We start from the raw sequence: 16,422 nt of genomic DNA on the forward strand, positions 1-16,422 counted from the left end.
GGACAGGAGAGAGTTTAGAGTCTTTGATTGTGAAAGCGGACATCCTCAACAATCAATAAGATTTCAGATTCAGATTTGTTATTGTCCCACAAGGGGAAATTTGCGTTAAGATCCATTAAAGCAATAAAAGACGATATGGAGATCATAGGAAGACTTCAAGCAATATCATCATGTTTTCTGAAATTGTCTTTAAATCATGTGTTTAATATAAGAATAACTTTTGGTCTTGTCCAAATAGTCTCCTGTAAAACAAAGAATTGTGCAAGTGTTGCAATCAGCCCCGGTCTCCCCTACTCATATATGTAGATAGTCTGACTTGTTTTCCAGTTTTACCGATTAATTTAAGGAATTTTCTGCAGCGTTTTTCTTCAGTGACTCTTGTTGAGTTTACAGCTCTACAGGTGTTCTTCTTACCTGCGTTGTTGATCAGTATTATGTGCTCCATGTCCTCAGAAAAAGCCTCTGCAGCTGCCTTCACGACGCTCTCCGGTCCTTCCTTCTGGCTCAGATCCGCCACCACACACACAGTCTTCAGTCCGGCTCTGCCTGCCTCTGACCCGGACAGCTCCACCTGCAGAGCCCGCAGGTCGTCACCGGAGCGGGCCGCCAGCACGAGCGCAGAGCCCGACTTCACCGACCGGGACATCTGCAGGGCCACAGTCCGGCCGAAGCCTCTGGAGGCCCCGGTGACGATGCAAAGGGCCCGGCCCAGGTCTGCGGAAGACATGGTGCACAAACAGAGCAGAAGAAATACGTGATTAACCGGGACTAACCGTTTCAGAGGAGAGGATGTTGCGAAAGACTCGGAGCACAGATGTTATCACTCTTCACCATGAGAAGATGAGGTGTAAGCCAGTGTCGCCATCTCCTGGTTCACAGTAGTTTAACACCTGGGCCCTGTTGTTCAAAAGTTCAATTCAAAACTTTATCCCGGTAAAAAAAATGGTCCGGATTTGGTAATCCCTTTTTTCCTACCAAGGATCACATAATCCAGATCACTGTGATCCTGGTTATTCAAAGAAAAACCGGATGGGATCACCCTTATCCAGGTACAGCCTTCTTAAGGATCACCAATCCGGATTACCAGTGCTCTAAAGAGGACTTCACACTACATTACTTTGCCGACAGGGGGCGCCACATTCACCCTACAGCTAAAAGATCCTCACAGCTGCTTTAAAGTCTTTATATGTGATTTTTCACACTTAAATATAATATCAATCAATTAAATCCTCTGAAAATAACTCTGTGAGTCATGACTGTCTACAATGGGTGTAACACTCGAGTCCCACTGTCTGTGATGTTTTCCGAGTTTTCCGAGTCATATCTTCAGTTTGTTTACATCGCCCGGATGGCCGGCTGACTCCTCCCCTCATGTATAAAAGTTGTTTAATTGAGGGACTAGAGAAAAGAAGAATAACATACTGTACTCACTGCTTAACACTAAAAAGACCAAGGCAGTCATTTCGACTGTTTTTTGATTTTGCAATGTAATAACTTACTTAAAATAAAACCTATATAACTGCAGGACCATGACTTTTCCTAAATGTGTCTATATTTTATTCTAGCATTGTTATTTTATCAAAAACACAAAACACAAAATAGTTTTGAGTATTTCTACCTTGAAAGTCCATTGCGGTCATATTGACTGCATGCATTATAGTCAGTGTATCATTTCAGTATTCGCTACTTTTTCCCGCTCTTGAAGGTAGAGGTGGGCGATATGGGAAAAATATCATATCACGATTTCTTTTTGGCAAAATCACAATCACGATTTTATCACAATGTTTTTCATACTGTTTAGACAAATTTGTAAGTTGATGACCAGTTCAACCAAACTTATTTACCTGTATAATGTTTTTTAAATGCACAAAAACTGCACAGACAAGTTTAATCTATTTGAAAAATATCTTTGTAGGACGTCTGGAGGTCTCACCCAGAACATCTTTAGCAACAGAAATGTCTTTCCCTCGATTTGATCAATATTTATGCACAATTTGAAGGTTTTCCTCACCACTTTGAAATTATGATTTAGTTATGTGTCCTCTTTTTATGTTCATCAGAAACATTTTCACGCAGTGATGCATTCATTTAAAAACATGTAGACTTCGAGTTCTTGTGTTTCTGTTCTATTTTAGCCCTGCAGAGTTCCTACAGCTGGAGCTTCATACAGGCTCTGCAGCATTTGTTGTTTTTATGACATCATTGGACTAACTTTAGTTTAGTTTATATATAATCAAACATAATACAGAATGTGTTCATTCTGTGACACATGATCAAACTAAGTTTTACTGACAGAAGAGTTTAATTCATAGAGGGGGCGGGACATTGTTGATTGACAGACAGTCACCATGGTTACTCACTCTCACCTGCCTGCTGCTTTGTAACGTCGTATAATGTAATCCCTATAAATTCGGTAATCACAACAGGTGAGCTTCGGGTGGAGAGGATGATAGTAACTTTTAAAAACCGAGAGAGAGCAGAAAACACCGACAGCAACATTTGAAACACCGGGGTTATATCTCCACTGACTGTCTGAGCTCCTCTCTGTCTGTCTCTGACTGTGAACGTCTCTCCGTGTCGCTATCTGAGATGTAGGCTAATCTAAACTGTGCACACTATGCAGATAAGTTAACTGTTGCTCATGGCGTGTCGGTTTGGAAAAATATCAGAACAGTTGCATATAATCGAGATGGAGTTGTTTTTGCGGACTTTACTTTTAAGTTTCGTTTTCACTGCTACAGAGCAAAAGAGGGGGAGACAACTGCAGCATGATAGAACAAACACATTAGCCCGGTTCTACGATCTCTCTGCTTTGGCAGATCGTCAGCAAGTTAAAAGCCTTTACAATCTAAGAACGTTATATCGCCCACCACTACTTGAAGGTGCGCATCGCTGTTGCCTAGCAACTATTGTTTATAACGCTCGAGCCAAGGAGGAAAGAAAGCTTACCCGCCTAAAACCATATAGAAAGAATAGGATACACACATTTGAATTAATCAACATTGAAAAGGCAGAATAGAGTAAATTAGGATCTGATTTAGAACAGAATAGAATGAAATGTCAGGAAGGAGGAGGATTGCTGCCACAGAGGCTCCAGAGCCTTGATGAGGCAGAGTCTGATGGAGGCGCAGGTTCGGATACGGAAAGTGATGTCTCCTGGTCTCTCTTCATCTGACACTGGCTCTGAGATTGAACCTGAGAATGATACAGAGGTCATTCCCATTCGCAAAAGACGCCGGCTGCTGTTCCCGTGGTTGTCGATAAACTATTCAAATTTCAAATTCATTAGAATTTAATGTTTGTGTCCTGAAGTTTATTATACTTTTCACGACATTACAGATCCATGTATTCTTATATTTGATATTGATTATTGAAATGATATGCAAATAATTCGTAAACAGTCAAAATGACCGCTATGGCCTTTCTAGTAGTGATAGAATGCCGGTTGTTCTAGTGTTAACTGTGTTTCTAGATCACGCTCATTTCGGGTAAATTTACATGCAGTGTGAAGATACGAGCATATTAAAGATCGCTAGCATTAGCATGCTAACACAACAATGCTGGTGCTCAAGGGCGACATCTACTGGATCAAAAAATCGCATATAAAGCCTTTAAAGAAATATTTATTGTTTGATTAAGATGCTTTTTGGTGAAGTATTTGATGAAGAATCGTGTATTGTTTTACAACCTTAATGTACCTTATCTACTTTGTCACTTAAGTAAAACATCTTGTTAGTGCAAAATATATTTAAAAATGTCTTAAAATATCAACTCTGGTGTAAAAATGTTGTTTTGTTTCAGCAGTTTATTCGTTTTCTTGCACTTTGTTCCCTGTAATCCAGCATGAGTCAGACCTCTGCTGGGATCAGGATGATCCAGATTTCATGGTTTAAAGTAATCCTGGGCAGCAGTAGTTCAGTGGCAGTAGGGACTTGGGTTTGGAATTTGAGGGTTGCTGGTTCAAATCCCGATGCGGTCTGGAATGTCTTGGTCTGAAGAGTTGCCAGTTCATTTCCTGAACTACTCAGAACAGGCTCTCTCTCTCCATGTCCTATTGTTTACGGTGAGAAGGCAGACTCAGAGGGCAGAACAAACACCTAGCTGTGGGAGTGTCACCCACCTGGGGGAGGGGCTACTGCCCTTTGTGATGTCATGAAGGGAAAATCTCCAAACGGCCTGTTTGAACACACATTTTCTGAAAAGCGGAGCAGGCAGAAGACGGAGAGGATGGACTTTTCTCATCACTGGGGGGTTTGTAGACGAACTAGAGACAAATATTAGAGTTAGAGAAACATGGTGAAGTGGATTTTTCATAATGTGTAACCTTTAAAACACAAAAGCAGAACATTGTAGCTTCTTCACTGTTATGCTCTTGCGTTGCTATATGTTATGTTTTTTTTTGGTATTTGTTTCAATTTCTTGTTAGATGAAAATGTTTATTTTAAATAAAGTTTGTAAACAGAACTGAACAGAATTATTATGTTCTGCAGTCAAAGTTTTACAAGTAGATTTTGATTATTCTTTATTTATTGAGTTGGGGAAAAAATCGATTCATGCAAAAATTTAGATTCTTATCTTATGAGATTTTAAATAGATTCATAAATTATTATTTTTTTTTTTTGGGGCTAATCAGTCACTCCCTGCTAAGTGCTAATGCTAGCTCTGTAACTCAGTAGAATTCCATCAAGTCATCAAGTAAATCAGCCAGTCTCACAGATGACTGGAGTAGATCGTGAAATATGTATTAATTCAAAAATCGACTTTTAATCATGCATCCAGAATCGTTTTGAATCGTAAAATAGATTCTGAATCGAATCCTGACCCCAAGAATCGGAATCAATTCGTGAGACGCCCAAAGATTCCCAGCCCTAATAACATGCAGTATATTCTGTACCACATGTGGCCGTCCATTTAAAAACTTTGCATCCATTTTTCTCAGTTTTATCACATGCACGGTGACTTTAGTCGCACTTTATAAAGTTTAACCCTTAAATTGACTTAATTAACATCCACAGGACATCAGAGAGACCGATCACATCACTAACAATCACCTGCAGAAGTATTTCATTCATTAGGGTGTCTGTGACCTGGGAATAATGTTTGTAAGAGACTCTGTGACCTGATTGGAGGGGGATTATTCACTAATTATATTCACCTCCATCAGGGGATATGTTTCCATACACTGAGGTCACTTATTACTGCACCAGCTCCACTTCTCTCTGCTAAATGTGGTGCGTGGTTTACTCTGCGGGATTACCTCAAACTATAACAGCTCCCCAGTGAGACCATGTGTATCACTTAAACCTGGTTATTGTTTGATGCCGGGAGCGATCTTATGATATGTTCCTGTAAAGTGTGCAAACTCCATGATAGCAGGAGAAAGTGTTTTTTTAAAGGTAAGGAAAGGAGGAAGAGGAGGAGGAGGAGGAAAGGAAATGAGTTGAGGAGGTTTTCTAACTCTAGATGGTTCGTTCCCAAATCAAATAATTTCATGAACAACTCTCAACAAAGTTTTCATACATCTGGGTTTTACCTGAAACTGTGTCACAGGGCTAACAGTGTTATTATGGGAGGACCACTTTCTGTCCTCCTTGTCTCCCTCCCTCCCAGTGTCTCTCTCCTGGATGCCTCCCCTCGCTCCCTCTGTCTCTCCCCTGGATGCCTCCCCTCCCTCCCAGTGTCTCTCTCCTGGATGCCTCCCCCTCCCTCCCTCTGTCTCTCTCCTGGATGCCTCCCCTCCCTCCCAGTGTCTCTCTCCTGGATGCCTCCCCTCCCTCCCAGTGTCTCTCTCCTGGATGCCTCCCCCTCCCTCCCAGTGTCTCTCCCCTGGATGCCTCCCCTCCCTCCCTCTGTCTCTCTCCTGGATGCCTCCCCTCCCTCCCAGTGTCTCTCCCCTGGATGCCTCCCCTCCCTCCCACTTTGTCTCTCCTGGATGCCTCCCCTCCCTCCCACTTTGTCTCTCCTGGATGCCTCCCCTCCCTCCCCCTGTCTCTCTCCTGGATGCCTCCCCTCCCTCCCTCTGTCTCTCTCCTGGATGCCTCCCCTCCCTCCCCCTGTCTCTCTCCTGGATGCCTCCCCTCCCTCCCTCTGTCTCTCTCCTGGATGCCTCCCCTCCCTCCCCCTGTCTCTCTCCTGGATGCCTCCCCCTCCCCTCCCTCTGTCTCTCTCCTGGATGCCTCCCCTCCCTCCCTCTGTCTCTCCCCTGGATGCCTCCCCCTCCCCTCCCTCTGTCTCTCTCCTGGATGCCTCCCCTCCCTCCCTCTGTCTCTCCCCTGGATGCCTCCCCCTCCCCTCCCTCTGTCTCTCTCCTGGATGCCTCCCCTCCCTCCCTCTGTCTCTCCCCTGGATGCCTCCCCCTCCCCTCCCTCTGTCTCTCTCCTGGATGCCTCCCCTCCCTCCCACTTTGTCTCTCCGGGATGCGTCCCGTCCTTCTGTCTCTCTCCTCTGGATGCCTCCCCCTCTCTCCACTCCCTCCCTCCCTCCCAGTGTGTCTCTCTCCTGGATGCCTCCCCCCTCCCTTGGTTTTCCACTTACAGCAGGTGTCTGTGAGCTCCCTTTCCCTCCACACACTTGGAGCGCTTCAAGTTGTAGATCCATCACCGGGTAGCCTCATTCTTGTGATTACAAGGTGCAAACCTGCTCTTCTTTCCAATCTCACCCCGCTGCTGCTGCTTCTCCACAACACTTAACCGCTCTGCATTGAAAACAGGAGGACAGATACTTTAAGAAGGTACGTCTCTTTTTTGTTGTGCTGAAAATGTAGAGGGATGCATGTTGAATAAGGAGGTGTTTAATTTATCTGGAGCGGGTTAATCATCTTCATTTGAATGAGTATTTCAGGTGAAAGAAAATATATTAAGAGTAAACATGCTTAATGTCTGGTTTGAACTGTCTTTGATTGTAGTTTCATTTGAAGAGTATAAATATTATAAAGTAACAGAATCTGATCAATAAGAAAATATGTATTTATTTTTCAGACATTAGACAAGGAGACCCAAAAAACAAAACACATCTCAAAACAAAACATTACAATAAAAGGTTTCTATTTGATTTTCATTTAAGCAGGAAGAAAGAAACTCGCTGAGATTAAAAATCTCTATTTCAGAAGAGTACTGATCGGGCAGCAGCACAATTTACAGAGTTTCAAACACACAACGAGCAGCCACACATACAAACACAAACTAGATACATAATTAAAAGACACAAATAAATCATTTAAAATTTTTGTCAGGATCACTCACAAACCCATCAGGGAGAACATCTACTGCCTCCATGTCCTTTAACATCCTCTTAAAAGCGTCCAATGAGATCAGCTCGTTAAATACAAACAAACACATCTAAACAGGTAAACACATTGGCTAGTTCAATAATTCATACAAGTTGCACATAAGACGATCAAAACAAAGAGCAAAAGTATGCTTAAATTATTAATAAATTACAAGGACATTTTGTATATCTAACTAAGTTTGAGCCAAACATTTATGAGCATCGTATCAGAACTCGACCTTCATCAGGCAAACTGTCTGCTGGCTCCTTTAGGACTAAATGATGAACTAGCTCTAACTCTAGTGTTTTTCTGTGATTCCTTTATGTTTAATATTTGATGTATTTTCTCAGTGGTTCCCAAGGTGGGGGTCAGGACCCTCTGGGGGATCGCAAGACACTGAGAGGGGGGTCAAGAGTTTCCTTCCAAAAACATATAAAAATGATTCCCAACAAAGATGACCACCTTTACCGCATAAACAAAACAACTCCCTGTATAGAAACATTTGACGTCTCACATATCTTCAGCTGAACTTTGTTTACACAGTTTGCACATTTTTTTTGCACAAACCAAAGGCTGGAGATTTTGTTCTCTTTGCAGCAGGATGCAGCGTTTCAGAGAAGGTATTCACATCCGCACCATGAAGGCCAAGAGGAAAGTGGAGGAGATCTCCAAAGAGGACGTCCAGGCTTTCCTCAAGAAGAACGCTTTCGTGCTCTTTACAGTCGGGGCGGTCGTCGTAGGTGTGTATCCGTCTGAAAGATAAACGCTGACATGTGAAAAACACATATACCGCTCTGCTCACATGTACGCTGCTCTCTCTGCAGGGATTGTTCTGGGGTTTGCTCTCCGTCCCTACAAGATGACTTTTCGAGAGGTGAAGTACTTCTCCTTCCCTGGAGAGCTGTTGATGAGGATGCTTCAGATGTTGGTTCTCCCTTTACTCATCTCCAGTCTGATAACAGGTAACACACATTCATGCTTCATGGTCAGAGGATGAAGAGCCTGATCATGTTCACTGCCTTCAATACTATAGGGTAATGATTCAGTTTGTCCTTAGAGAGAGAGAGAGAGAGAGAGAGAGAGAAAGAGTTTGGGGAATAACATGTGGGAAAGGAGCCACAGGTCGAATTAAAACCTGGGACGTCTGCTTCAAGAACTATAGCCTCTGTACATGGGGCGTGCTCACTAAGCTACCAGCGCCCCACTAACGTGCAGCCATTGTGGTCGCCCCCTGCTGGACATATGAAAGAATGCATATTTAAAACTGTAGACCTTCTTGAAAGACACAAACACAAGTACTTCTCAAATTGTGGAAAGATCAACATCTAATAGTTGGGTTTACTTGTTGCTTGGACAGAATGTCAGCTTAGTAGGAGGTTCACAGGGAGTTCATCTACAGCCCAGTAACCAGTGTCGAGGCCAGACTCCCCCTATTTTGACAGTTGACAGTTATCAATAAGCTGAGAGGCATGATGAATGTCGTTTGCCAAATGCCAACTCCAAGGTTTTGATTTTAAAGGTTTCATATAATGCAAATTTTCAACCAGTTTCAATAATTCTCAGAGCTCCTCAAAACATGTCTGTGAAGTTTCTTGTTCTAAATCCACTCTGATCCTGTATTTGATCATGTCTATAAACCCCTCTATTTCAGCCCTGCTCAGAACAGGCTGTTTCTGTGTCTGTACCTTTAAATATGTAAATGAGCTGTGTCTGACCACGCCCCCTCTCTGAAAGGGCTTGGGTGTACTCGGGCTTTCTCACTCCATGTCCTATTGTTCACGGTGAGAAGGCAGACTCAGAGGGCAGAACAAACACCTAGCTGTGGGAGTGTCACCCACCTGGGGGAGGGGTTACTGCCCTTTGTGATGTCATGAAGGGAAAATCTCCAAACGGCCTGTTTGAGCACACATTTTCTGAAAAGTGGAGCAGGCAGAAGACGGAGAGGATGGACTTTTCTCATAACTTGGGGGGTGTGGAGACAGACTAGAGACACATATTAGTGTTACAGAAACATGGTGAAGTGGAGTTTGATAATATGTGACCTTTAAAACATTCATGTTTAAACACTTTGACTCTCTGTTGATCAGGAATGGCAGCTCTGGACAGCAAAGCTTCGGGAAAGATGGGAATGAGAGCTGTGATTTATTACATGACCACAACATTTATCGCAGTCTTCATCGGGATCCTCGTCGTCCTCGTCATCCATCCAGGGAAAGGATCAAAGGAAGAGTTTGGCAAGCAGCAGACGATAGAGCAAGTCAGTCCTGCTGACGCCTTCTTAGATCTGATCAGGTATAGACCTCGTATAGAAAATAAATACTCAGAGATGGATTTGTACTGGCAGACAACATCTCTCAATCTCTGTGTTTTTCTCATTTCAGAAATATGTTTCCTCCAAACCTGGTCCAAGCCTGCACACAGCAGGTGAGTTAAGCACTCTTCCAGTCTTTTGCAGACAGACTTCAGTCCTTCAGTTCTTATTACATCCCCAAAACAAAAGGTGATAAAACACAGTGGTTCTTAACTGGTCTGGCCTAAGGACCCACAACTAACCGCTTAATGAAAAGCATGACCCAAATTTCAGATATTTTTCAACCAGTCAGATTTAAAGAAGGATTGAACAGTTTGGACCTCAGGCGGTTAAAAACCGAACGGAACAAACAAACGTGTAAAAAGCTTCACAGACTTTTAAACAACTTTTAAATCCACTCACACCTTCATGACCCACTGAAAATGGCTCCGCGACCTACTTCTCCAGTCCTGACCCACAAGTTGAGAACAAGCAGCAACCTGCACCCTGCAGTTCTTTGAGTTTGGCTGCAGGAACACTGGAAGTCACATACACACCACATTTTTTTACAGCATAAATAAACATGTTTACAGCCTGATTCAAAAGACGAAATTGGTCTGATGAGCTCATAACTCAATCGGCACAAACTGTACGGGTGAATATCAATAACTCATCCGTTTTGATTTTATGAACGATACGTGTTATCCATAGTTAGGCGTGTAGCTGACCTGATTGACAGGTGGGCGTGATGTAACGGTTCATCAAGAGGCTAAAAACCCACCTCATCTCCGACTCTCAGTCTGTCGTTAGATTGACTGAAAGTTGGGCTGAGACAGGATTTCCAACATGGCGGCTATTGCCGATGAGCCTCCGGAGCCCCCTGCAGGAACAGATGGATGATGTCACTCAGGCTTTGTCCATTACTATTTACAGTCTATGGTTGAGAATCACTGATCTAACATATTATCATTTATTGGGTTCTTTACCTTCCCCTGGGAGCATCATAACACTCGTCCATTAGAACATTAGAAGGTGATTTTTCATAGTGTTTATCCTCTGAGGAGAATGAATGGGTACGTCAGTTTGACCTTCAGAGTGGGACTTTATTTACCTTATAGTCAAGGGTGGCTTCAGAAAGAGCTTTTAGCTGACACACATGCATGCTGAGGTTTTGTCAAATATGAATATAAATAATATGCAACAGATATCTGCATGCAAGTGTATCTGACAATTTACTCTCATGATGTTATCTGTCAACTCCAACTCCATTCTCTCTTCTCAACTGTAATAAAAACACGCAAAAAGGAATCTTAATTGCTTACCTTTGGCCTTATAGGAAGCCCCCTAAAGTTGGTTATATTGTCGTCATACAAAGGGATGGGGTCAGAGATTCTACAAATGTTTTCTGCAACAATACGATTGCTGGTGTCCAACATCTGATTAATTTTGCATTTTGTCTAAATCTCCAGAAAAGTGTCAGACTCTTTCTGAAACCAAATATTAATCCTTCTCTACCAAGAACACAAAATAGTGTCCCTCCGGCTTTGGAGCAGTATTAAACCTGGCGCTCTCTTCTCACCATGACGACCCTTTAATTCTCCCACTCTCCAGTTCAAAACCAAATATGGAAAGCGTGTAGTCCATGTGACGGTGACGGTGAACGACACCTTCTTCAACTCCACCAACGGCACCCAGGAGGTCATGGAGATCACCCGGGAGGAGCGGATCCCAGTGCCGGGTCAGGTGAACGGGGTCAACGCCCTCGGCCTGGTGGTCTTCTCCATGTGCTTCGGTCTGATAATTGGCAACATGAAGGAGCAGGGTCAGCTCCTCAGGGACTTCTTCGACAGCCTCAATGAAGCCATCATGCGCCTGGTTGCCATCATCATGTGGTGAGACTTCGTTTACAGGTGGAGGTGTCCCCTGTCGAACAAAGTTAACCGTCCCACCTATAACCCACTGTTCCATGTTCTCCTCTCAGGTACGCTCCGATTGGTATCCTGTTCCTGATTGCTGGAAAGATTGTGGAGATGGATGATCTGACTCAGATGGGAGGCCAGCTGGGAATGTACACCATCACGGTTATCATCGGCTTATCCATCCACGCCTTCGTTATTCTGCCCACTCTGTATTTTGCTATCACTCGGCAAAACCCCTTCGTCTTCATCGCTGGGCTCCTACAAGCTCTCGTCACAGCCCTGGGGACCTCGTCAAGGTGGGTCAAGCTCAACACTTTTACATGTCAACTAATAATATGAAGTATTCTCAGACAGGGTGCGTGTTGGTAACAACGGTTACAAATACGTTTTGTCAAATTCTGTCATCAAAGTTGACCCATGATGCTGATCACCATTTTAAAAATAGCCTATCATGTTACAGTGCTGGATGCTCTTACTAAACGTGGGTAAAGCAGCAGGATGATTGGTGGAGAGAGGTAGAATGGCAGAATCTGATTGGATTAGTAGTTAAGGAGTAAACGCCCAAAATCAGCTGATCACCAGAGCAGGGAGGCGGAGGGAGCAGTAGGGAGGACAGTAGCTCAGCCTGTAGGGACTTGGGTTGGGAATTGGAGAGTCGTCGGTTCAAGTCCCGCTGTGGATCAAGTCCGGAAATTGGTCTGGTAGCTGGAGAGGTGCCAGTTCACTTACTGAGTGCAGCAGAGGTGCCCCTAAGCAAGGCACCGAAACCCCCTCCCACCAGCTCAGGAACACTCGCTGTGGGCAGCCCCCCTCACTCTGACAGCCCTCCATTAGTGCATGTTCATAAGATCCTGTTTGTGCATGTGTGTGTCTTTCAGCCTCTGTGTGTGCAGCATGTTCAACAACAGGGTGTAGAATTGAAAATGTCCTTGTTTTCTGTCTCCTCGTAATGAGACAGTTGAGATCAATACAGTTTTTTTTATTCCTCCCAGTGCTGAGGGGGAGCTTGACTAATATGTTGGGGTGCTATGACTATTCCATTTTCATAAATTCATACTTTTTCAGTCCACTCATTTAAAAAAAATAAAAATAAAAGCAGACATATGTGAGGGTGCTTAACCGGGGCTAGACAGATTTGTGATGGGGCTATAGCGCCTCCTAGCCCAGGTGTAGCCCAGTGATTGGATCATTTGCTCGGAGGTAAATGTGGCATTAATGAGGTCCAAAGTGAAGTTGCTCCCAGTGAACGAGGGCATAAGGAAGTGTTCACATGCTCCCAAAGCCAGAGGTGAAACAGCTGTAAGTTCATTCTACACTCTTAAGTTTGATTTATTGATGTGACCAGTGAATTCTGAGGTACCTGCCTGATCACAAAAGACCAATATCGTTTGCAGTTTGGTTAATGAATGGATTTCAGAACACCTAAAGCTGAGAGATTAATATAATTTAAAGTCCTGGTGTTGTGTCACTTTTTATCAGCACCCATCGAATGACTCCTGACCAATCAAAACACCTGGTTTATGCCAAACATTATTTGTAACCTTTTTTAATACTTTCTTCTCTCAGCTCGGCCACTCTGCCCGTCACCTTTAAATGTCTGGAGGAAAACAACAAAATTGACAAGAGGATCACACGTTTTATACTTCCTGTCGGTGCCACCATCAACATGGACGGGACAGCTCTCTACGAGGCGCTGGCAGCCATCTTTATCGCCCAGGTCAACAACATGGAGATGAACTTTGGGCAGATCATCACCATCAGGTAACAATGGACAAAAACGAAATGATATCATTTGACGCTAATGCTGTTGTCGATGAGAAAAGTGCAAATAATGTTTTCTCTTCACTCCAGCATCACAGCGACTGCAGCTAGCATCGGAGCTGCGGGCATCCCGCAAGCCGGCCTGGTTACCATGGTGATCGTTCTGACCTCTGTCGGACTCCCTACTGATGACATCACTCTCATCATTGCGGTCGATTGGTTCCTGTGAGTATGATGGACATCATTACATCCATATAAACAGAAGCTGCTCGACTGTATCACACCTCTCTTAAAGGTCAGAAGCAGCTCTGAGTCTACTACCACCTAGTGACACACTTCTCCTCGCTCCCCTGGGCCTCGCTCCACATCTCCACTTTTTTATTGAATATTTTCTGCAATGAGTTTTAACATAGAAACATAATTAGGTTTCCCAAATTAATCATTTCAATTAGAATACCCTTCCCAGAAATTACTCAGCTAACTGGGGTAATAAGAAAAACCCTCCTCTCCTTCAACTAGGATGGGCCACATATGAAAGTCTGTGAACGCCACAAAGCCGACTGAAGAGAAGAAAGTACCGAGCCCGATGGATTAAAGGATGTTTGTTACAAAGCTGAGGAATGGTTTATAAAGTACACATTAGTAGTTAAACACTGCTTGCTGTCCCAATAATGACCTCAAACTACAGAACTCTTTAAGCATTTCACTGTCAAAGACGATTTTCCAATTTCAGAACAAAGAGATTGTTTGCTGGAGTTCTGCTCCTCCAATGAAGCTTCATGATCGGGTTCTTGTCATTGTGTGGGGCTGTCATTGGATAACCAGCTGTCTCATCAGCGGTACTCATCTAACCATTTGCATGGCGTTCCTCCCTCATTGTCAGCCTATCATCGTTCTGCTCCCCTTTTAAATACGATTCATTCTCTGCCTTTAGTTCCTTCATGCCGATGTTTTGCAAGCCCCTCCGCTTCCTCAACACCGCCCGTCTTTGTAGGTTCATCGTCCATCAATTCTTCACCCATCTGGTCTCAACAAGTCATCAGCTTCACCGGGGGGGGGGGGGGGGATTTATTCTGTTGACGCTCAGAATTTACATTCTCCAAAACACACCAACAAAATCTACAATTAATTTAGCAGACGTTAAATCCAAAGCAACTTTCAGGGGCAGTCTGTCTCAAATTCCCTGGAAATATTCAGAGAATACTTTTTGGACTGTGAATAGGACTCAAAGCTGATCCTTGCTTGTGTTGTACTTACTCTCTGATGTACTGACTCTCTGAAGCATTGCATATGTGAAAACAGCTATAGAGACTTGAGCTACCATGAGCAGGCACTCCTCCCTCACTCCACACCCCAGACTGGTGGACAGTCAATGTCAGGGCTGACAACCACACAAACTGACATACTACAACAAAATATGTACAATTAAAAGTCACCACTTAACAAATGTTCAGTAGACTGTGGGAGGAAATCCGAGTCTCCAGAGGGAACCCACACATGCATGGGGAGAAAATGCAAACTCCACACAGAAAGAACCCTCCCCGCCTTCTGTTTTGAATCAGGAACTTTCTCTCTGCGAGGCATCAGCGCTAACCACAGCATCACAGTGCAGCCCTATAGTTTAGTTTAAGTTGTGCCTCAATGAGGTTCTGATTAGCTCAGTTTGTGAAGCAGGCACCCCATGTGCAGAGTCTACAGTCCTCGTTGAACTGGTTGCAGGTTTGACCCCTGATCCTGATCCTGGTCATCCCCCACTCTCTGTCCCCACATTTCCTGTCACTCTCCAGCTGACCTATGGGATAAAGGAAAAACCACAAACATATAATCTAAAAGAAAATAGTGCCTTAATTTCAGCTGGAGTGACCTGATTACGAGGCATGATTTTACATTTATTCTCTGTTCATTTGTTGGGATTCAGGGACCGTCTTCGCACAACAACCAATGTTTTGGGGGATTCGATCGGCGCTGGCATCGTGGAGTTCCTGTCTCGGCACGAGCTTCGCAGCAAAGACGTAGAGATGGGAAACTCGGTGCTGGAGGAAAAGGAGAGGAAGAAACCATACAAGCTCATCTCTCAGGATAGCGATTTTGAAAATGACAAGCGTGCTCACACTGAATCACACATGTAGTTCCTCCTCCCTCAACATCGTCGCTGTCCGCCATTTTTTCCACACTTTTGATATGTTAGCATTTCTTTATTGTTCCAGAGGATATTTATCACATTCACCTCCATCTAAAAGAAATAGTTTATTATGTGCATCTTCAAATAGGACTGGAAGTTTCAATCAGAAGTCAGCGTTTAAAGCTTCCATCTTCTCCTCATGTTCACCTTGCATGTTGTCAATCTGGGAAACCCTTAGAGTAGCTTTGCATGATTTGCAGCTAAAAAAAAAATCTGAAACAAACTTGTGAAGCAATTCTAAAAGGGGCCATGTGTTAAAAAATCTGGACTTTAAGGGCCACAAAGCAGAACATAAAGTTATCAGCTGGATACAATCAGGCGCTGCAGTCATGGATGCTTTGAAGAGGAACTCTAAGAATATTATCTGAAGAGTTAATGCAGTCAGATCTTTCACCAGGACATGATGAACTCAACTTGAAATCAAACGTCATCTCCATCGTCCAAACATTAGCCGGTTAACTTTATGAATATAACAGACATTTTAATATTTTTCTGTACAGGCGCTAGAGTTGCAAACGCATGTGTGTGTGCATGTTCACATTTCAAGTGTGTGTTTTTTAGCTGCTGAATTTTTTTTACCAACTCTGCTCATGTAATGTAGATTTGAGACGAGTGAATATGTCTGGATTTAATACATGCTAAAGCCACTGATCATGACTGAAATTCATTCAATGTTTTGTGGAGAACGGTTGTCTTAATTTTTGTTTATTATAACTACTAATAAATAAACAGAAAAGAAACCTTTCGCCTGTTTTTTCCATTTTGTTTTTAAAGTTTGGGAACAACTGCAGTAAAGCAGTATCAAACAAGTCTAAAATTAAGTATTTGTATTTTATACATATTACATACAGTCTTATGTTAAATTTTATTATTTATATTCATTGTATATCCATTTTAAGACTAAGATCACAGACTATAATAGAAGCTTATAAAAATAAACATGAAACATTTCATAAAAAATAGGCTACAAATCTTATTTTCTGTTATTAATTTCTAAATGAAC

At 43.1% G+C, this 16,422-nt stretch overlaps 2 protein-coding genes across 3 annotated transcripts in view; one reads left to right on the plus strand and one right to left on the minus strand.

Moving 5' to 3' along the window:
* The window catches only part of LOC132992108 (sepiapterin reductase-like), a 2,737-nt gene extending 1,923 nt beyond the window's left edge, over positions 1-814 (minus strand). Inside the window, exon 1 of the mRNA XM_061061238.1 lies at positions 415-814. Coding sequence (XP_060917221.1) covers positions 415-727 — 313 coding nt within the window. The 5' untranslated portion in view covers positions 728-814. The remainder of the gene's footprint in view (positions 1-414) is intronic.
* A 5,758-nt stretch (positions 815-6,572) lies between these two features.
* Positions 6,573-16,163, plus strand: LOC132992421 (excitatory amino acid transporter 1-like). Of its 2 annotated transcripts, none has more exons than XM_061061679.1 (10): positions 6,573-6,730; positions 7,865-8,007; positions 8,092-8,229; positions 9,355-9,559; positions 9,649-9,691; positions 11,169-11,449; positions 11,539-11,772; positions 13,043-13,237; positions 13,328-13,462; positions 15,156-16,163. In XM_061061679.1, the coding sequence occupies exons 2-10, from the start codon at positions 7,869-7,871 to the stop codon at positions 15,364-15,366; spliced, it is 1,581 nt and encodes a 526-aa protein (XP_060917662.1). In that variant the 5' UTR covers positions 6,573-6,730; positions 7,865-7,868; the 3' UTR covers positions 15,367-16,163. The 2 variants fall into 2 exon arrangements, with proteins under 2 accessions (XP_060917662.1, XP_060917663.1); XM_061061680.1 differs by having other exon boundaries at positions 6,581-6,730; positions 7,868-8,007.
* Positions 16,164-16,422: the final 259 nt, after the last annotated feature.

The sequence above is a fragment of the Labrus mixtus genome, chromosome 17 (genome assembly GCF_963584025.1).
Source record: "Labrus mixtus chromosome 17, fLabMix1.1, whole genome shotgun sequence".
Taxonomy (NCBI): Eukaryota; Metazoa; Chordata; class Actinopteri; order Labriformes; family Labridae; genus Labrus; species Labrus mixtus.